This window comes from Vespula pensylvanica, chromosome 10 (assembly GCF_014466175.1).
Source record: "Vespula pensylvanica isolate Volc-1 chromosome 10, ASM1446617v1, whole genome shotgun sequence".
NCBI lineage: Eukaryota > Metazoa > Arthropoda > Insecta > Hymenoptera > Vespidae > Vespula > Vespula pensylvanica.
Window position 1 is genome coordinate 5450621 of NC_057694.1, and position 22724 is coordinate 5473344.

The following is a 22724-nucleotide window of genomic DNA, read 5'->3' on the forward strand; positions in this document are numbered from 1 at the left end:
CTCTCTCTCTCTCTCTCTCTCTCTCTCTCTCTCTCTTTTGCTCCCCCGAGATTTTCTCTGGCATATTTACCTCATACCTCCCCTACACTACAAGAAAGATTTTAATTTCGTGAAATCATCTTCTTTCTAACGAATTCATTTACTTTTCTTACTTTCGTATAATTCGTATAAACGACGATTTATGTCGACCATTTCGATGATTAATCGTTTAATAAGAATTAATCGAATAATCTCTTTTCTCGAAGATATCGTATAGAATGAACTTTATTTCTGAATTTGAACACGACGATTGACTAGCGAGATTATGTTCGATCGCGTACCATTTCGTATATATACGTACATTCATATTCAACTAAAACTCAACTTTCAAGAAACATGGAAATTAAGGGAGACAATGACGAAATTACATTATATATCGATATGCTCCGGTAAGCCGGACTAGCATTTACAATGGGAAAGTCGAGACAATCACTTTCAAAGTTCAAAATCCTTAGCCAGCTTATCGTTACGTTACAATAGTTAATTCATATTTCAAATTTCAATAGTGAATATCTTTCAATAGTTAGTAATTCTCGTTAACATCAAATCTATTATACTTAATCCTCTTGAGAGAACGAAGCGAAAGGAAACATAAGAAAAGAAAAAAAAAATGATCATGAAAAACTGATTAGAAAGATAAAATTCGATTAGAAATCATTCTAAAGAATATCTTAATCGATGTGTTCTTTCGTATTTGCCGCTAAAGGTTTATACTCGTCACTGTAAGGCCAACAAGAAGAGAGTTCGAGCAAAGCCATTAATTCGTACGTGTTGGTGTCAGCCAAGAACGGATAAGTGCGCCCAACGGAAGATATATATCTCCATTTAGGCGGAGATGGGACTTACTCGTTAAAACCAGACCTTATACCCGTATGTTGGCTCTCTTAATAAATTCTCTCCTTGAGTTACGCGCTCGTGTTCTAGCTCCGGCAAAAGTCCTATTCCTTCCAGCGCATTCAGAATGTCTCGCAGTCTATTCCCCAACTCTCTGGCTCTTTGCCCCTTTTCTAAGTTACCATAAGAGAATTAGATATTTTATTCGTCGCGATAAGATGATTCTTTTTCAAGAAGCATTTAATTATAATTCTTATCACGTACAGTTAATACTGATTTCCTAGTACGCGAACAATTTATCTAACATAAATAGAGAAATATCAACGTCGAAACGTCTATTTACTCGTCGCGTCGTATCGACGTTATGTCCACTTACATTAACCAAAACCGCGGAATGCGATATAACGGTAGGTCGCAACGTAATCCAGCTTAATCCCAATGGTACCCAGAACATTATACCTGGATCAGTTATACCTATCTGTACTAATCGTACCTAGCTATTATATTAGCGGCAGAATAGTTAGAACAGTCGTGTCCAAACTAAATTAAGTAGTTCTACGCGGATTAATTTAATTAGTAGATATTACGATCAATCTTTCCGAATATTTGACGGTCTTGAGACTGACACGATTTAAACTGCGATTCTCTTTAGAGAATTATGCTTTAGCGGTCTCTTAATCGTGGCATCAAACGCTTTGAAGTTGTTGAGTATGAAAGGGAACGGCAAATATCAAGCGTATTTAATACTGTCAAGGAAACTTGTTACTATGAACGTGCAAAGCTAGATTATAGCTTGATGATTCCCGTCAACGTGCATATGTTGATATTCGTGATAATTACAAGATTGTATCTACTCTTTGAAATGAAACGAAATGACTGTATGGTTAGTACGATGAAGCCTTCACTAGAAAGCCCTTTGCAAACTAACTTTCCCACATGAAAATGATGATTAATAGAAATGAAAAGATGTAACACATGTTCAATGAAATCCCATAAAACATTTCATCTTTGTATTTACAAACATAAATAAAATGAAAAAAATTTTTTTAAGAACGAACAACGATTCAACGAGAACAACACTCGAAGACCGAATTGATTATATGACTATAATGATACATAAATTGTATCGCACTAGCACATATTTAACAAGTACATGCAAAGGTTTACGTCATCATCTCGTTGAAAGCGTTGAGATATTAACCTTGCTACGTGGAGAACATGATAACTACCAAGATTTAATAGAGCAACTTTGTGCACCGCCAATCAGCGACGTAGATAATACGAGAGAATAGTTTCAATTCTGCTTCGTAGGGTATTGAAGAAGCTCTTGCGGATGACAGAGGACAGATGCGTTAATTAATTGCCAGATTTCTCGAGTCTGGTAATTAACTAATAAACTGCTAAATATCAACTTCTCCATAAAGAATCAAAAAAAAAAGAAAAGAAAAAAAAATAGACAAAACCAACCTCTCTAGTTTTCAAAGATGACAAAACTCAAGTTGTATACGCTTTGAAGACATACTTTAGAAACAAAGAATATTTCAAACTAGAATAGATTGAAATGAACGGAGCCTTCTCTGTCTCTCTCTCTCTCTCTCTCTCTCTCTCTCTCTCTCTCTCTCTCTCTCTCTCTATCATCCACCCACCCCTTATTTGTCAAGAGTAATGTCTTTACAATCAACACTCGGTGAATCTAATCTGTTCAACTTACGTCGTATTCTCTCAATATCCATTTGAACTATCAAGAATATTTACTATTACGTTTCACGAATAGTACAAGTAGTGATCGCTTGATCAAATTTTACTACCTTGCCACGATAGAACTGTAAAACGATAGAAATGAATGGCTTCGTACACGTTTGTTAGATATTTCATTAAATTAAGAGGTATAAGTGAACGATGCTAAATTAGAAACTACTGGTTGTTCGTAGCAGGTTAGCTAGAGTCGGGTTATCCATTACGATCCCTATGTCTTTTGCTCCTTCTCCTTCCTTTTTATCCTTCTCTCTCTCTCTCTCTCTCTCTCTCTCCCCTTCTCATTGTCCTATCGTGTCTATTGCCCCCTTGAAAGCATCAGAAGTGCTATTTCTGCAGAGGTTTCGTTCTAGTGGCTGCTCAAGGGTCAAGTATCCATCGCAAATTCTTCGTTCTTTTGGCTCGAAGAACGACCAAACGAACGAATGGATGGACGAACGAGCACGCCTAATGTGCTGTTTCCAAATGCTACCTCCGAACGACGTCGTTTATTGTCTGGTGATCAATCTTGCCCCATGTTCTACTCCTTTTCCTACGAAAAATCGTCCTGGAGAAACAATATTCACCTTTTCGTATGCATCTATAGAAAATAAAGATAGAGAGAAAGAAAGAGAGAAAGAGAGAGAGAGAGAGAGAGAGAGACAGAGACAGAGAGAAAGAAAAAACTTATCCCTCATAAAAAACATCATTAAAAAAATATTTACGCTCGAAATCATCACAAATATCGATCTCGTACTCGCTAATGACAAGGACAATTAATTTACATTTTATTTCCTTCGTTTCATTATTTTCACCAAACATTTTTATCACTTGATAATCGTATTCATCGTTTTATTAAGAAAATGTAACTCTTATATAATATAATTATAACTCTCTGTCTCTCTCTTTCTCCCTCGTATATTATTTTTGTCTTTATTATTGTATCTATCCTTTTCCTTTCTATGTACGCGATATTATCGAAAATAAAACGAATTCTTTTAATTTCAAGTCCAGGCCCATTGTAGATGACCTAGACATTCTTTCATTTTCTTTCTCTCTTTCTCTCTTTCTTTCTTTCCAAGATATCTCTTTTCCCTTTTTATTCCATGACACGTTTCCGAAATAGAATTCGAGAAAATCACGGATAGACAGTAAGATCGCTATGATAGGCGGAACGACATCCGACGTTCGATATTCTCCCTTCGATATTTTTCTATCTTTCTTGAATGTATATAGCCTATGGATCGGTGACTTTTCACAGAGAGAAAGAGAGACAAATATCGAATTGTTCCGTGACTTATCTACCTTTCTCTTTTCTTTTCTTTACCTTCCTATAGAAAACTTCCTTCGCCTTTATCTCCGAGTCGTTTCGTGAACGAAAGAACGAACGAACGAACGAAAGAACGAAAAAACGAAAGAACGAACGAACGTTTCGTTCTTTGGATGACCATCGCGTGAAATAGAACATCCCATGGTAAATGTAGACACTGAATTTATTACTTCTCTTATTCCGAAAAGAGTTAGTGTACCATAGACGTTAGCTGTTTCATTCCCCACTTTTCCCTAACTTATTTCTCAAAGTGATTTAAAATTTTTTGTAAATCTTAACAGACAAGTACCGTTATAAAATAGACAAGAGATGTTTTCGATGTTTTAATGTTTAAACGAGCGAGTTAAAACGAGACAATAGGGTGATACGTATATCTTCGAAATTAATCTCTTATCGAAAAGAAGATAAAGAGAAAGAAAGAGAAAGAGAGAGAGAGAGAGAGAGGGAGAGGGAGACAGGAAAAGTAAGGGAGAAAGAAGGAAAGTCGTTTGAGAAGTACCCGATCGTAAACTTCGAAACAGGACGATCTAGAGCTACCTTTTAGGTTGTAAAAAAACGCATACGGAGAAAACAAGTTGTAAAATTTTATAAGCCGCTTTTGCGCGGATGATATTTTTACTAAAGAGGAAGAAAAATGAAAGAAAGAAAAAGAAAAAAATATATCTATATTAATAATATATCAAAACGATGCAAGTAATTATTATCGATTTGCGACGAACTTGATGAGAATCACGATGAATCACACTGTTTACTAATAAAATTGTATCTAGGAGAAAAGTAAAATGACAAGAGATAGTAAGAAGATAAGACGAGTAAGTCGATCTTCAAAAAGTATTATTCGAAGAATTAAGGATAGGGTTGGGTAGAGTAGAAGTAGGAGGGAAGAGAGAGAAAGAGAGAGAGAGCGGAGGTTTTCGAAAGAGAACTTCTCGAGAAGTTTAATTCGAGCTTGAGGAAGTTTATAGGGCGAGCTCGCGGCGCGCTATCTCGACGCCGATTATTTTTCTGGGGAGTTTTAAACGCGGCGTTTCTCGTCGCACACGACGCTCGGCTTAACCCCGAACAACTGAGCGAACTAGCAAGTTCGGTGGGGGATTCCTCTGTATTCTGAAATCTTCTCGAGAATCTAGATGAGAGTTTGGTTTTCTTGGTGGACGTTAAAAGCTCTCTTTCTCTTTTCACCATTACCACTTTTACTTCTTTTCTCTCTCTCTCTCTCTCTCTCTCTCTCTTTCTCTGTTTATCTATCTCTCTTCAAACTTATCCATGCCATGTCTTTTTATCATAGACATGAAATTTTCTGATAGACATAGCTACGTCCCATCCTTAGTCCTCTATTAAACAAATAACCGCTATCGAAAAAGTTATCTCTAAAGAAGATACAGTTACAGATGAGTAAACTCTCTTGTAACTATATAATAAAATTTTATATGAACTTGAACGAGATAGCCTTTCGAGTTTGGAGTTTCGAGTTTCGAGTTTCGAATTTCTGATTCGATCGTCGAATCGTTCGATTTAATTACCGTCGTGTGAACGCACCGGGCCCGCAGACGGACGGACATTTTACTTCGTTTAAAATTACGATCGAACTTCGTGCTACTCCTTCGCAAACGTCCCCTCGCTACTTTCACGATAGAAATGTCAGACAAGGACTCGAGAGGAAGGGACTTTTCTGTTCCTCCATTCTTCTCTCTATCTCCTTCTTTTTCTTCTTCTTCTTCTTCTTCTTCCTCCTCCTCCTCCTCCTCTTCGTCTTCGTCTTCGTCTTCGTCTTCGTCTTCGTCTTCTTCTTCTTCTTCTTCTTTTTCTTTTTCTTTTTCTTTTTCTTTTTCTCACGTGAATAGCAAAATAAGTTTTCTTCGAGATCCAACGAGTTAAAAGTTTCGAACGGATATCGCAAGAAAGACCAATATAATAAAGTTCGTTAAAGTCTAGATATAAGGTACAGGACTACTTTCGAGTTCGATCCTACTTTCGATATCGATATTTCGATCGGACGAGTTTGTATCGACTCTCTGATATCTTTCCCGTTGATTCTTATCCATTGTAATTAAATCATTTTCTTTTATTCTTTCTTATCGTAATTATATAGAATCTCCAAAGGTAACCAATCATATTCGAGGAAAATTTCGATTGAAACTTTTTAAAGTCACTGATATATCACCGTTAAATTATTCGAATACAACTATAACGATTATTATCTTAATGGAATAGAAAAGGACAATTTCATTTTCATTTCTAATATGAAAACTTCCTCCGTGAATCCATCTTAGACGGATGCTTTTAATAAACGTAACAGTGTGTAAAGCTCTAAGATAAGGCATACCTCAAACCACAGAGTATCTCCTTTGCTCAACGTTTCAACTTCCTGTTCTTACCGGCACCGGAAAGTTCATCTCGAAAAGTACACCTGATGATCTCGAAAATAATGATATTACGTGATACGATTTCTACCTTTCTAATCTTGTCTCTATCTAATCTATCATTCAACACCGAAACTTTCTAATGAGTATATTTCTTTTAGTTATTCCTTTCATAGTTGTTCCATCCACCAACTCGAAATTAGAAAAAATTATTTACTTCGATGTTACATTATTAAACGAGAAAAAAACAAAATTCAGTAGAAAATAATTCATCAAACTATATCATAAGATATAAACAATATGATAAAAGAAGAAATAATAGAGAGAGAGAGAGAGAGAGAGAGAGAGAGAGAAAGAGAGAAAAAATGAGTAATTCAATATAACAAAACCGAGAGATTTCAATGCAATATTATTAACTCCTTTCTGTCTATGAAACTGGCAAATAATTTTTGAAATTAATTAGTTGAACAATACTAAAGTTAACAATACGATCCTCATTGTTTCTCGTTTATCAAGAGCTTCGTTAATATCGCGATGGCACGAAAACAAAGCGAATTTGATTTTAACATCCTCTTTAACATTTTTTTACCGGTCTTAATTAATAAATACGAACCAGTAAATAAATGATTACCATCTACGTCAACCGTTACCACAAAATTATATACGATGTTAAAAAGCATATTTTATAGAGAATCCAAACAAAAATAATTATTATAGAATGGAAAAGTATTAGATTAAAAAAAAATAGATCGATAGAAGAGTCATCTAGTTGTGTTAACGTCATACTTTTATATACGTTTTACTTGTGTAACGTTTTACTTGTGTTATTAAGAATTTTTTTTAAACGCATACCATCCTATATTCTAATCGAATCATAACGTGCTTGCAATATACATAAAAATTACAATCTTTTTCTTTCTTTTTTTTCTGTCGAGAACAATTTTCTACTTTGATTCGATTTATTAGATTCGTTTTTTTAACGAAGAACTCGTAATAATGAGAAAAAAAAAATTATATTAATCGAACGACAAAGAGAATTAGGTTGAAAAATCAATTTTCATTTTATAACTAGTAATTTTCTTTTTAAATACGACAAAACGCTTTATCGACTTTTTACTCAAAGCTATCAGCAAATAATAATAGAAGTATTCTTCGTGCAATCAACAGTTCGAACAATTACATCGGACTGTCTATCTATCTTCTGACTTAATTAAAAACGGTATTACTACCGATTCTCTCATTAAATATCGCAATTAGAATGATCAATAATGATAACAAGCATAAACGTCTAAACTAATAATGAATAATAATTAAATACTGTTTCCATATTAACTTTTACAAAATAATATAAAGTTTGTATTTCATTAATGATCATCAGCAGCGGTTGTATAATTACTTTGCGAGGAGATTCACATTTAACATAAATACGATATTGGAGAAACAAGGAAAAAGAGTAAGAAAAATAAAAACAAAATAAAAAAAAAAGAATAACAAACTAAAAAAAAAAGTTAAAAAGTTAAAGAATTAAAAAATGGGAAACGAGAAATGAAGAAGTAAAGTAATATAATCCCGTTAATTATTCCTTCGTGAATAATTCTTTTTTTTTTTCGCGAGACACACGATTGCAATAGTATCCAAAAATAAAAAGACGAGAGACATAGAGAGAAAGAGAGAGAGAAAAATATAAACGAAAGGTGTAATTTCCGTACCTTTTCATTCCGTTTCTTTCTGTATTTTTTTTTTTTATCTTCGACACCTCTCTCTCTCTCTCTCTCTCTCTCTCTCTCTCTCTCTCTCTCTCTCTCTCTCTTTCTAGTGAGCTCGCGAGCACAGCAGCGTGGGCGACGTTGGTCGCCTCGAGCCAATCCGACGAGGCGTGAAAATGAGAATGGAACTCGCTCGAAATAATACCTCGTTTCGCGAAAGCGGTTCCGAATAACAATGCGGTTCAACCGAGAGGATAGCCTAAGTACGAGGATCGTTTGTAATCAGCGGCAAGTTTCTTCTCAACAAGAGCCACTCCTGTTCTATTTCATTTCGTATCGGGTTAGGACGAGAACAGGAACGAAAACGAGAACGAAGCTGACAACATCGACTATATTCGGTTATAATAATGACACGAGTAAAACAATATTAAATGTTAAGCTGAATTTTAGTCACAATTATTATGTAATTATCTATTCATTTATGTTATTATTTAAATATGTAATTTATAAATGATTGGTAAATTTTGAACATATTAGCTCGTATATTTTGTAACTAAATTAGAAATTCTATTAGATATTCCATAGATTTTGTTTAAAAAATCTCTCTCTCTCTCTCTCTCTCTCTCTCTCTCTCTCTCTTTCTCTCTCTCTCTCTTTTACTTTTTAATTCGACTCGAGAAAAGAATGTTTTCATCGAGCATGTTTCATATTACGTACATATTCTTTTGATCTAAACTTTTTGTAAGACCTTCTTTCTCTCATTTAATTAACAAAAACCATTTGGATATGACAGCTTTTATCGGAATAAAAATTCATTCTTTCCTAAGAGGCAGAACCAGCAACATTCCTTTTACAATACAACAAGATGTTAGAATATTCTCTCTTCTCAATTTTTCTCTCTTTATCTCATATTATTTTTCTTTTTTCCCTTTTCTCTCCCTTTCTTTGATCACTTTATATTAATATGTTACGCAACGCCATAAGCCAACCGCGTTTAAATAAAATTCGAAACGATATTACAAATTGAACCGCTTACTTGATCGATATTTTAATTAATTTCGAAGAATATTTCAATTAATTTCGAACATCGTTTAATGCATAAATAAATAAAGCAACGATAAAGGGGTTATTATATTTAAAATGGCTGACACTTTTGTTTTTCTTTCTTTTTTTCTTTCCATCTTTCTCCTTCTTCCTTACTGCGCTTGTCTTCGCTATTGTTTTTCCACGATATCCATAGTAACGCGAGAAAACCGACAGCTGTTTTATAAAGAATGATAAAGGGCGCAGAATAATGCTAATCTTGGTAATAAAAAGACACGTATCTCATGATATTCTCATGGATACACGATCTCTCTCTCTCTCTCTCTCTCTCTCTCTCTCTCTCTTTCTCTCTCTCATCTTATACGTTCGCCTTTGGCTCATCATTTCAGAATATACCATCGAGGAAGGGATTTTTAAAAAGAATAATAGATTCCTACCGTGATCGTGATGACAATGAATTGAAAATATAAAAGCAATAAAGTAACGAAAGTACGGTTGGCGTTAGCTTTTATAAGTGAACCGAGAGGACGGATTATCGCGTCTACGAAAGGAACATATTTTACGCGATCTACGTTACTCTGAAGCTTTCCCTCCGAAGACCGTTATCGAGCGAGATGCCTTCGAAGGAAAACGTAATCTAAGTACATGTGTACGTACATAATACCTAAACGAACGACGTTCCTTGTATCGATGTGTATAAACCTAGTATTTCATAATTAATGATACTTCGAATAGGTGTTTCTTCGACAAAATGAAAAATAATATAGTCTGTTGACTCATTATAAAATCTTTGAAAATCCATCATACGGTGTTCGTAAAATAATAAACGATAGGTAGTAAAAGCGAGACACGAGTTAAAAAGAAAGAGAGAGAGAGAGCGAGAGAGAGAGAGAGATAGTGGCACTCGATACACTCGACTTACATTTTCTCCAGAGCTTCATCGTTAAAGCGTAGATCGTGAATGCTGCTTCTGATTTCGTCGGTTCAAGAGAGCAACCAGATAACGGTACATCTATGGTACATTAATCGCAGTAAATAGGATCGCGCGGTACATTAATATCTCTCTATGCATATAGTTCTGCATTAGTAACACGCAGTTACATACGATAACTGCTGCTAGCGCGATGCCGATTACGCGTAGTATAAGCATGCCACTCGCCAATGTGCTGGCTTGCGTCTAGTGCAACCATGGGTCCACCGTTATTATTATCTACGGGATTATTACTGTAATTGCGATCGTTGCGATTTCACAGTTTCGCAATCGTTTCCAACTATGGAATCTTTAACAGAACGTTTCCGTAGCCTTCCGTATATACTTTTACGATAATTTCATGCAAACAAAAGTGGGCAATTGAGATCTCTCTTTCTTTCTTTCTTTCTTTCTTTCTTTTTTTCCTTCTTCCTCCCTTCCTTTTTTTTCCTTTTTTCTCTTTTTTCTCTTTTTCTTTTTCACTTTTCTCCTCTTTCTTTTAGATCATTCCACGTCCTTATGAGATTTATCTTACAATCTTATGAAAATCACGCTCCGCGAAATGCGAATTCTTCGTTCTTTGAAAAAGAAAAGGAAAGAAATGAAAAAAAAAAAAAAAGAATTGAAAAAAAAATTACCGAAGAAGATACTCTCAAAGATGACTTTCTTAGACGGTTTATTAAAATTCTCGAACGTCGTACGGGGATACTTGGAAGAAAAGTTCGACACGGTTTTACCAAACCGCTTCCTTGCGCTTACTGGAACGAACCCTTCCTTCGGAATCTCTGCTGCATGGTTCTCTTATATAAACAGCGTTAACCGAATAAAAATAGAGGACTAAAAGCGACGAGCTTACTCACATTCCTTTTTCTCCTATTTCAGACTTCTACTCGACGAGAGTGCAACCGACTTTACCCACACCCCTTCTGCCATCCTTCCCTTCCCATCCTTCTCCCCTCTCCATCCCTCTTCATCGTAATTTCAAACGGATTACCTTACACGTCCGTCTACTTCACCCTCCCTTTACTCCACCCCCGTTGGCCGATCCAACTGTTCTAGATTTTCAGTACATTAAGTTCTTAAGCAAAAGAAATTGCGGCCGAGAAACGACGACGACGATGACGGGAAACAAGGTCACTCTCACGGGGAGTGAATAAAACAAAGAATAGAATACGACGAAAGTGCAAAAGATGAAATTGCTCAGATTCGGGTAAAAGTCCTCTTTTCTCTCTTCCATCTTAAACGAGTAAAGTCGTAAGGTCGACGTTCTTCTCCTTTCTTTTTCTTTTTCTTTTCTTTTTTTTTTTTCTTTTCACTTTGCTCTTCTCTTTTCTTCTCTCTCTCTCTCTCTCTCTTTCTCTCTTTCTTTCTTTTTTCACATGCGACACCCTTTAAACTGCTTACAAAAGTCCGCAAGAAGGTGCAAGGAAGGAAACACCGGCGCCAAATTCAAAGCCGTGTTTCTTCTTTATACCGCGACATCCCACGCTTTCCTTTCAGGTAATAGAATCATTCGAAGCACCTTTCCTCGTTCTCTCTATCCTTCTCTCTCTCTCTCTCTCTCTCTCTCTCTCTCTCTCTGTTGTTCTCTTTCTCCTATTCCTCTTCTCTTTAAAGTGACATTCTTGTCTCTCACGAGTCGAGTTCGAGATCTAATTGCTTTAGAATTTACATAGAGAATGGCAGCGAAGCTACTCGATTTGCCCTTGCATTTCTGGTGGTACCGTTGAACGCAATAAAACTCAAAGGAAACATTAGAGCTAATATACTTCGACACGCGACCACGGTACTCTTTGTAATGTCTTCGACAAAGGATTTCAATTAAAGGATATTAAAGACAACATTATTTTTGAAAAAAAGTTATTAATGTCTCTACTCGCACATTCTTTAAATTCTCGGATAGAATATTTAAAAAGAGAGAAAGAGAGAAAAGAAGGATACGTTTATTTATCTCGTTGATTTACTTCACGAGAACGATGAGGATATTTCGCAAGTAGATTTTTATCGAATATCGAGATACTTAAAAAAATAAATAAATAAAAGAAAAGAAAAGATAAAGGCGATATACGCACGTCCGTAGTTTATTCTATTTTCATCCTTTAACTTTTTCTCTCGAGGCACTCAGAAAAGAGATCCTGGGAAATGGAGCCAGAAGAATCCGATTTTCTGTTGTTAAAGCCGGTCGGGCAGAAAATGACGTGAAACCATTTCCGCGGTCACAGCCGGTTGTTCGGAAACGATGCTTTTCTATATGGGGGGAGATGGGAGAAAAAGAAATACCTACTACCTGTAGTACTGCTAGATCCTGACCTTTAAAAACGTCGACATTCGAAAAAGTTTTACGGAAGGAACAAACAAAAATAAGGCTGGGCAAATTTTATAGAGTAAGACTCTTCGAAAACGAGAACGAGAACGAGAACGAGAATCGGAGAAAGTCTTAGTTCGAAAAGTTTACCGAAAAACGATCCAGTCGGTTCGCTTTGTACGAAGTTTAAGTTGAGAAGAGGTTACGACGATTTCTCTCTTCTAAGCTACTTTGCAATTTAGCCGCAATTATGCAACGTAAAGCTCCTGTTAAACGAGAAGGAAAACCCCGCTAGCTCCTATCTTCCCGACACTTTTACAGATTTTGTCTCCCATCTCCCAATGGAATCGTTTTGCACCTCCGTAAGGATAATTTCGTCTTCCTAAAATGAAATAATCAACATCGATGAAAACTTTCGTAATTTAACTGATCCCGTAATGGAAACGCGATAAAGTCAAATGGGGTTTGGTTCGAAAGAGCAGATTATGCGCGCTATTGGAATTTTCATGGGATAATATTATGTGTGACAGCTTATTTATCGGTAATAATATTATATTTACCGTTTCACCGTGGGAAATTTCGAAAATGTTTCATCGATGGAATAACAATATTGGCGAACAATATATCCTACCTTTTAATTAGATATAACTAAAGAATTTTTATCTTACCGTATAAATTCGTATAAATCGAGAAATGAGGTTTCTAATTATTGTCGAATTCCTGTTCATTATTATAATGATCGAACGATGGAAAACAGAAGTGATCTTGGCTAAAATGACTATGAAGTTTTCTCATAAAATAAATCAGTCTATCGCCGTAATTTGGTACAGTCTCCATGAGCTGACTGTAATATTGGATATTTTCTTAATGGCAAAACTTGGAACGGCCACCGAATCTCCTACATCCTCATGAACTCTCTTGATAAATCGGTACACGGGTACCCGGGTTCGATAGTCTCATCGTACGATCCCTAAGGGGGTGGTAAGACCGTCAATGGGGATGCGAAAAGAGGTTCTCGGAGATGAGACGATTCTCAAACCAGCTTAAGAGAGAAAACACATAAAATATTTCTTTGCTTGTTCGTGTTACAGTCACTGCACGAGCGACTACATTGCCGTTTATTCGGGCCCAACGACCTCGAGTCCGCTCCTGAAAATGCTCTGTGGCAAGGAGAAAGCGTCGATGATGTATAATGGGCAAGAAGTGCTCGTGGAATTTAGGTAAAAGACTATTATTATTATTATTGTTATTGTTATTATTATTATTATTATTATTATTATTATTATTATTATTATTATTATTATTATTATTATTATTATTAATCCCTAATCGAAAGTATCTATCTTTACTTTTCAACAAAACAAACAAACCTACGTATCATGTTTCAGAGCCGGTCCAGAAGTATCTCCATTCGACTATAATGGTTTCGTAGCGACGATAAATTTCATCGAAATCACGACCGAAATACCTAACACGATTACCGCAGAGCCGATCAATAAAAGTTGTAAGTGCAAGCGATTTAATCGAATAATATACGTATTTACCGTGTTCCCGATATCGAATTGATTTCTTAACATGATACGATTATCCATGCGGAAGGAAAACGTATGATATTGCTAGAAAAAATAAAGAAATCAAGCTTTCACGTATCTGTATTCTTTTGGTATCGATATACGCGTATTTCTATTACTGTTCAGGACGTTTCCATAATCATACGTTATTCCACTTGTCTTCCACAGTGGATATCATGAAATCGGCTGGTAGTAACTATTACAACGTGAGATATAACAATCGTGACACTGACGAGCACCGTAAGGATCAAGGATCCTCGACGGGATATAGTTGCGACCTTGAAGTAAATGGAGAGAAAGTTCGTTCAGGTCATCACGACACCAGAGGGAAGATCAAGTCAACGACCTGCCGACTCGTCCTCCGGGGTGGTACTTATCATACTGGACACGTCTCGTTGACCAGTTATAATCTCAGGTAATTTTTTTCATCCTATGACATCCATCTCCTTACTCATCTCTCTTTTATACCAATCGAAATTTATTCGTCACATTTTAACTATAATATTGATCAATTCGTGTTTTTTTTCTTTTTTTTTTTTTTTCTTGCAGTTATAGATATATATGCATGTACGAAATATATAACGAAAAAAAAACTCCGTTGAACTGTTTCTGTTTTTATCGCTTTTCTTTCAACGACTGGAATATTCCAGTATTCAAAGTACTATTTCACGAATCGACATACTATTATACTTCCCCTGCATTTTAATAGCTTTATCAGACTCGCTTCCATCGACGATTATATTCGCTTGCCCGTGAGAAACTATCTTACTGTATACATAATTTTACTAGATATATGTCATTGTTGTTACTGTTTTCACTACTTACCGACATTGTCGTTACTACCGAATCTATTTTCCCAAGTTCTATTCAATTGACTTCCAACACGCGTTTCAAATCGAATTCTTGAAAATACGAATTCCGTTTGTATTGTACGTCGACTTATTGCTAAGACGTTTTAACGAAATCTTTACTCGCGAAAATGAGACGAGAAAATAATCCTCCGTCCTCAACAACTTACACGCGCTATTTGAAATACGTAAAGTTTGGAATGTTACGCAGCTACGCTCGAACCGTCTGAAGTTATTACTCCCAAACGAAATTACGTTTATTTCGTTTGAAATTTTGTTTCTTTCTTTCTTCTTTCATATAAACTCAAAATATATGGGGTCTTTAGTCAACAATGATTTTTATTCTTTTCATATACAATATATCATTGATATCTAATATTCATGAGGAAATTCGACTCTATCGTCAAAAGAAATATATATATATATATATATATATATATATATATAAACTCCCGTCGATATAAAGACTTTCGAGTTTATAAATAAAATATCTGCAATAGCACGATACGACTCAATTCCATTTCTATAGAAATATTCTCGAAGGAAATACTGAAAAATCAAAAAAAAAAAAACGACAAACCTCGCATTTTATCGATTCCCTGTAGCCTCTAATAGTCTTTTTTTTTTATTTCTCACGTATCAAGAATATCTCCTCAATTATTTCGATAAACGATATGTACGTGATAGAAATAACATTATATACCGATAAATAATTCGATATAATCTAACGCATTAAAAATTTATTTTATATATATATCCATATATATTGTTATCTCTATTATACAGTAGTCTTGTTAGATCGAATTTCTTAATTGTGAATTTTCAACATATATGCACATGCATAAGTATGTACACTTCGAAATACAATATCGCCACTTAATTATTCAACTGAGAAACGTCGAGGAACGTCGTCGAAATCTTTCGCACGATTATACAATTCAACTTAATTAGCTTCATTCCACGAAACGCGACGATGCGAATTTCATTATGCGGAAGTAGTATTAAATCACAGAATCCTGTCGTGAATGTACATACCACATATACACTTGAGATTTTCAATTACCGTGTAGAATAAGTACAACATGGAAAACGAGTACCTACTTAACGTTCGTATCTTCGAGGATACATTTGCGTTTAAAAGGAATGAAAAAGAGAGAGAGAGAGAGAGAGAGAGAAAATGAGAAAAGGAAAGTAGAGGGATAGTATATGTTATAGGGACGGATTTGAAAGGGCAACCTACCCTGACCTCGAGTATATCTACATTGATTCAAAGAGACGAATAAACGAAGGGTAAACGCCCGAAGGTTTCGATGTAAAAGACAGGTATAGTGAGCTTTATTGTGCAACCAGTATACGTTTTAAATAAAATATTATAAATCCATGCGCGTCATTGAACCGAAAAAGTAACTCAGAATATAGGGAATACCCTTATGTATATACATTTGTGTGAGTAAGTACATACGTGTATGTATCTACGACCCTAATCTCGTTCACTTCGTTATTTTCAGGAAATCGAAGTAACGTTACCTTTTATCATTGTCTCTCCTCTATCCCTTCTCATCGATCATGTTTACGATTAAATAAAAAAAAAACCTTTGTACGATTTTTACGTGTAAGAAAAAAGTATCAAATTATCAATATTATTATTGTAATTTTTCAGCGCGCAATCGTGTCAATCGATGATCGAGATATTCGACGGTATACCGGAAGGAGGAGTGGCGAACATGGTGAAGTCCCTCGTGCGAATTTGCAGTCCGGCACAAAGGCTACCACGAGAATTTGCTCAACGAGATGAGTGAGTAAATAAAAAGAAAACAAAAACAAAATACAAGAGTAAAAATACAAAAATAAAAAATGGAAAACGAAAGAATAAAGAAAATATATATCTAAGTAGTACATACCCCCAATCGATCTTTCACGCAGAGAGCGATCTATTTTTTTCATCCTCCAAGCGTAAACGGGAAGTCAATGACGAGGAGACTCGTCTTTTATAAAAAAAAAAAAAGAAAAAGAAAAGCGTACGGATATGTATACGATCACGAGAGATTTTTTTTCTTTTTAGTCTCATCTCATAGTCTCGTACTTTCATTCACCTGGTTCAAACGAATGCATTCCTTCGCTTGAAACGGAGACAAGATCGACGGAGTGCGTTCTTTTCTTTTTCTCTCTGTCTGTATATCTGCCTCTCTCTCTCTCTCTCTCTCTCTCTCTCTCTCTCTCTCTCTCTCTTTATTTCTATTTTTCTGTCTATCTCTATCTCCTTCTCTTTTTCTTTTTCTATCCGTCTCTTTATACTTTTCTGCTTATGTATACTTACGTAGCTAGATATGTATATATATATATATATATATATATATATATATACATACATACATATATATACATACATATATATATATATACGTCTATGTATTAAAAATCGTAAAACAGTCGCCAACACACACACATACATGTATATCATTCGTATTTCCACTCGAGAATGAGAGCTGCCACGCGGAGCGATACCTCGTACTCATCTTGCCGGAAGTCAAAGCATGGAAGATGACTGGGTTGGGTGGGCTCGTTTTATTCCATGGTACCTGTATTTAGCTAGAGAATATATTCAAATGGGAAGAGTATAATAAGAGAAAGGGAGAAAGGTTCTGCCTTGTTCTCTTGGATTACGAAACGCTGCCCGTATCCGTGAGTCAATAGACAAGCCCGATTAATATTTAGAAAATAAAAAAATTCTCTCTTCTCTCTCTCTCTCTCTCTCTCTCTCTCATTCTTTTATTTATTTTTTTGTTTTCTTCTTGTTATTTCTTTCTATTCTACTTTACTTCAGATATCAACAGAATCATAAACATTTTATGTAGCACGAACTACGCGCGATAGCGTGTTAATAAAACAAATTCACACGGGAATTCTACGTACGCGTAAAGCGCGACAAATCATTCGAACGCGCGGAGAATGTGCGATATCGTTTACGTTATAGAGAAATGAAGCGAACGATATGGATCCCGCGAACGGTACCGATTCGAAGGAATAATTCAAGCATTCACCTATGAAAGAGAGGAATAATTTAAACGTTCTCTCTTTCTCTCTCTCTCTCTTTCTCTCTCTCTCTCTCTTTCTCTGTCTGTCTATTTATCTATCTATCTATTTATCTCTCTTACACCCTCCTTCTATTTTCGTTTTAGTAAACGCATGGCTCTGAAAGATGTATCGATTCTATCGAGAAAATTATTTGTTTCCTGCATAGTGTCGATACACCCTACTCCTATGTCTCTAACTATACATTTTATTATTCGACCGATTAAATGCCGCTTTAATGTACGATCCTATCGTTTATAATTAACGAGCATAAAATCCCCGGCGATAATAGTCGATCGTCGTTGGGCGTATTAATAATTAGTCTCGTAAATTAACCGGTTTATCGTCCCTTTTTTCACACTCGTTATTTTGTTCTTCCCTTTCTTCTTGTACTTTCTACCTTTTTCCTTTCCGTTTTCTTTTTTTCAAGTTCGACCGATTAATTCGAATTCTTTCGATTATTTATCGATTATTTCTGAAGATCTATGATAAAATAATACCTGATATTATACATTAAAATTACATAAATTATCTTTTCCTTACAAATCGTCGAAGATAAAATATCGGTGATAAAAGAAAAAAGATCTAATCAAACAGGGAAGGATAAAAAGATAGATAAAAGGAAGAAAATAATTTTCAGAAAAAAATTATCATTACCTGCATATTGATCACTGTACGTACATACATGCATTACATCGAGTTGGTCGATAATCGAAAAGATCGTTATTCAGGGATTCATTCGTTCGGAACCGAATATTACTAGTACCATTTTTGAAATGAAGATCGACGATCGATGAATACGAATAGAGAACAGGTGCAGAGTGGAAACGAAAGCATGAAAAAACTACAATATTCCAAACCGAAGTTCGATTTACGACCCACTTTGAAATTACTTTACGAATTTTTCCAAAATTCCTAAGTAAGGACTTACAAAGTATCCTTTTGGGATCTCATGAGTAACGTCCTTGGATACGAAAACTAACGACGGTTCTGGGAACTGGAACATTCCCTAACGCCCTCGTAATGTAATCTAACAGAAAACGAGTGAACGAAAAAATGAAAGAGAGAGAGAGAGAGAGAGAGAGAGAGAGAGAGAGAGAGAGAGAGAGAGAGAAGGAGAAGGAGAGAGAAAAAGAAAAAATAATAGGACAAGCAACAAAATGTCGCAAACTATCTCTCGAGAAACGATTTTCGTATCGCCCTCAGAAAAATACGCGGAAGGATAAAAATAAAAGGAATGTTCATACAGAAAAGTGAATGCATTCTAATACGTTGCACAGATATATATGTGTATGTATGTATATGTATAGGTATATATTATGCACAGCCGACAGAAACAGTAGAATAAAAATATAAAAACGATATCCAAGCGTAGGTAGACTCGTCCTCGAATTCTATGTATGTAAGTGTATATATATATATATATATATATATATATATATACATACATACATACATATATAAATACATAGGAGTGACTCTCGTCGTCCCGTAGGAACTGACCGCCGGTCAAAAAGGCCAAGGGATTTCGACGTGACGGCTCAAACGATTTTCCAGCCGTGCGTTTCTCTTTATGTTTCTACTCAGGAACATTCTGATTTTCCGACCGAAGTAACACCTATGTCAAAATTCACCGCACCTGTGCTTTAGCTATATAAATTACGTATTACATCAACCTGTAACACATAAACGTGTAAAATTTTCATATAGAAACGATGAACTAATTTAAACGTAAAATCAGGAGAAAAAAGAAAAGTAGAACGGAATATAAAGAGAGATAAAAGTTGACAATAAAGATCGTACGACTATTTTCGAACGAATTTCATTTTGACGGTAAAATATTAATGACGAATAATACAATATTTAAAAGAAAAGCATAAAACTGATTAAAATTGCAGACCCCCGTCTCATCAAGTAATGATGACGTTTACACGTCAGGAAACACATTAGTTAGAAGAAATATAAAAACTTGGAAGTGGTAATTTATGGATGGCTGAGAATTTTCTCTCGACTATAAAACGTTGAAGTATCGTTTTAACCCTTTCCGCTTTGATGATTCGGTTGCTAGTTTTCTCTCATTTCTATGTTTTATCATTTCGCCGAACTACTTTGTTGTTCCATCCTTTCTCCAAACTCACATCCGACGTAACAGCCAGTTTTTAATCTATTTTAATTTCTTAACGTTTTCAGACAGCCTGCTGCAATTTATGACTGGTAGGCGGCAGCGAATGGGACGTACCGTTGTAGTACGTACAGACGTATGTACCTACGTACGTGCTTATGGGACTGCCACGTGTTTTATGTTGGCTAATCTCGTAAAAATTCATGCAAAATAAAGCTCGTGCTTCATCCCGCACGCTTCGCCCGCAGGCACGTTTCCCATTCCGCGATGAGATCACGGGATCTCTCTCGGTACAAGCTTTCATGATGCGTTTAAAACGACGTTAACCTCAACAGACTTTCAATCTGTTCTCGGTCGAACCGTTTTCAAAGAGAATACAAGAAAAAGAAATACATATGTGTGTGGGTGTGTCTGTAAAACAGGTATATAAGAAAAAGGATCGATATCCCTACTATTGAATTCCTGATAACAATTTTAAATAAACATTAAGAATACTAAATAAAATCAATTTTGTATTCTCTGCTGAAGTTTTTAACTGACTCTTTCCTACTATCCTCTTCTACGGACAAGTTTACTTGTCGATCAATAAGTTTACAAAGTAGGATGGTCGAATGGTAAACGTAAGATCAATTTCGCAAGAGTACCTATCCTTCTCTAAATCAACAACAATTGTATTCCGATCGAGTTCTCTCTCTCTCTCTCTCTCTCTCTCTCTCTCTCTCTCTCTCTCTCTCTTTCTCTGTCCTTCCTGTTATCGTTCGTCCATTCATAAAAGTTTCTTGAACTTTCTTCGAAAACTCATAGAAATTTTCTGGACCAGGACACGTTCGATCGGTATTCCCAAACGCCACCATAGAAAATACGAGCTGTCGATTTTGTGCCAAGAAAACCACAGTCCTCCATGTTTACGATGCAAACCTGTAGCCTGTCGAGAATCGTTCCACTCCTGCAAACATACCTTTCCCTACTTGAGAGATCTCGGTACAGCGTGCATAGAATGTACATAGGTACGTACATATGTACGCTTTCACGTGTACACAATGGCCGACCTTACTATTATGGCCATTACTACTTGAAGTTCCAAGTAGTTCAACCAATCACGCGTATACACGTAAACATCTTTTGAACCACCATTATTTACTTTCAATCGTATACTCTAAAATATAATTCCAATCGATACCTAGATAGTTTCTATTATATCCTTAAATGAAATTTATTTATTAATCAGAAATGAATAAATCTTTCTCATTGAAAAAAAAAACGAAAATTGTTAACTCCTCGAACGAAGAAGAGAATTTTGATAGAAATTTAGATAGAATTTAAGAAATAGAGCATGTTACCATTCTTAGGAAATCGTTAGCATTATTCGGGTTAGACGTCGCGGAGCCTTAAGAAAAATCTGAATTTCAGGCCTTCGCTGGGTTTGGGTTGTAGGAGAAAAGTACACAGTGATATGTATGCCAGGTCGACATACACGAAATCCAAGGATGAAGGGTTGGCCGTTAGCCAACTGGGTCGACCGATCTTTCGGTTCGGAAAGCCTCGTCTCGAAATATCATTACAACCTTTTTGGTCTTCTCAAACGTAGCTATATCTTGTGGTTGGCCCGTCAAAAGGATCACTGATTGAATTCTGTAATGCGATGAAAGATTCTTGTTAAATCGATGTCTTGATATTTTTATCCTATCATTCGTTTTAAAATCGTTTCAATGAATACAAAGTAGATATATATATATATATATATATATATATATATATATATATACACATGTCGAATGGATAAAGGAACTTCAGTTATACATAGATATTTGTCTTTGTCCATGAACAAACTCATTTCATGCAAGAATATAAATATCATAGAGAAAGCATATTAGCAAATCAAACAAGCAAAGGAACTGACTGAATTATCATGACCTTCTAACTCCTGGCAGAGGATTCACGGTAAGGTTATCGCGTGGCCCTTCTCCCAAGGCGTCCATTTACAACTTCGTCCGAGCAAAATGGAGTTGAACGATGTGCAAAATTTATCGAGCACAAAATGTGCTTTGTGACAGTACTTGGCCGAACTTTTGGTCCTCTCTCGTACTCGCGTGTTTCGTCATGCGCGTTCTCGTGCTTGCCACACTCTTTGGTATAAAGGCAAAGCTGCATAATTTACAACGAAGTTCCTACGGGCATCCAGTAAACGAGGGGAAGAGGGAAGAAGAGAGAGAGAGAGAGAGTGTATATATGTGTGTGTGTATGCTAGTGTATGTGTTTTGTCGTTCACGAAACTACCACTTCGACGATCTTTCTCAATACGTTCGTGTAAGCTCGTCTCTAAGAACAAATCAAACCGATCATTATTCATAATAAGATACCGGCTTCCTTCTCAAATATCGTCTCTATTATCCTTCAAAATTCTCTTTATCCTCTATCACGATTGAACAGATAGAAACTGGGTCGCGCTCTATCGTATATTTACCCATCAATGTTATATTAGAAGGCTTTCAATGAATAGGTCAGGGTTCATATTGTATGTATAAGGTACAACCATCGCTAAACTATTCGCATTTCTTCTTTATTTATAGATTATATTTGCAGATTATATTTATACCTTTAACGTACACCTTGAAAAATTTCATTAGGAAACTCCACTGAATTTTTATTGAATGTAACGGACGATATTAATGCAAATAAAAATTGAACCGGTGAAATTTGAAGATCTTTTTATATTTCGCAATTGTTATCATCGAAGATAGGTCAAGATAGTTCGACAAATATAAATACTTTTCTCTTTTCCCTCT

The 22724-nt window shown here is 35.6% G+C and overlaps 1 protein-coding gene across 3 annotated transcripts in view; it reads left to right on the forward strand.

Moving 5' to 3' along the window:
- LOC122632240 overlaps nucleotides 1-22724 on the forward strand; it is a 151189-nt gene that overhangs the window by 117698 nt on the left and 10767 nt on the right. For all 3 annotated transcript variants that reach the window (XM_043818816.1, XM_043818815.1, XM_043818817.1), the window contains exons 9-12: nucleotides 13417-13545; nucleotides 13714-13829; nucleotides 14065-14311; nucleotides 16405-16539. In XM_043818816.1, the coding sequence (XP_043674751.1) occupies nucleotides 13417-13545; nucleotides 13714-13829; nucleotides 14065-14311; nucleotides 16405-16539 (627 nt within the window). The remainder of the gene's footprint in view (nucleotides 1-13416; nucleotides 13546-13713; nucleotides 13830-14064; nucleotides 14312-16404; nucleotides 16540-22724) is intronic.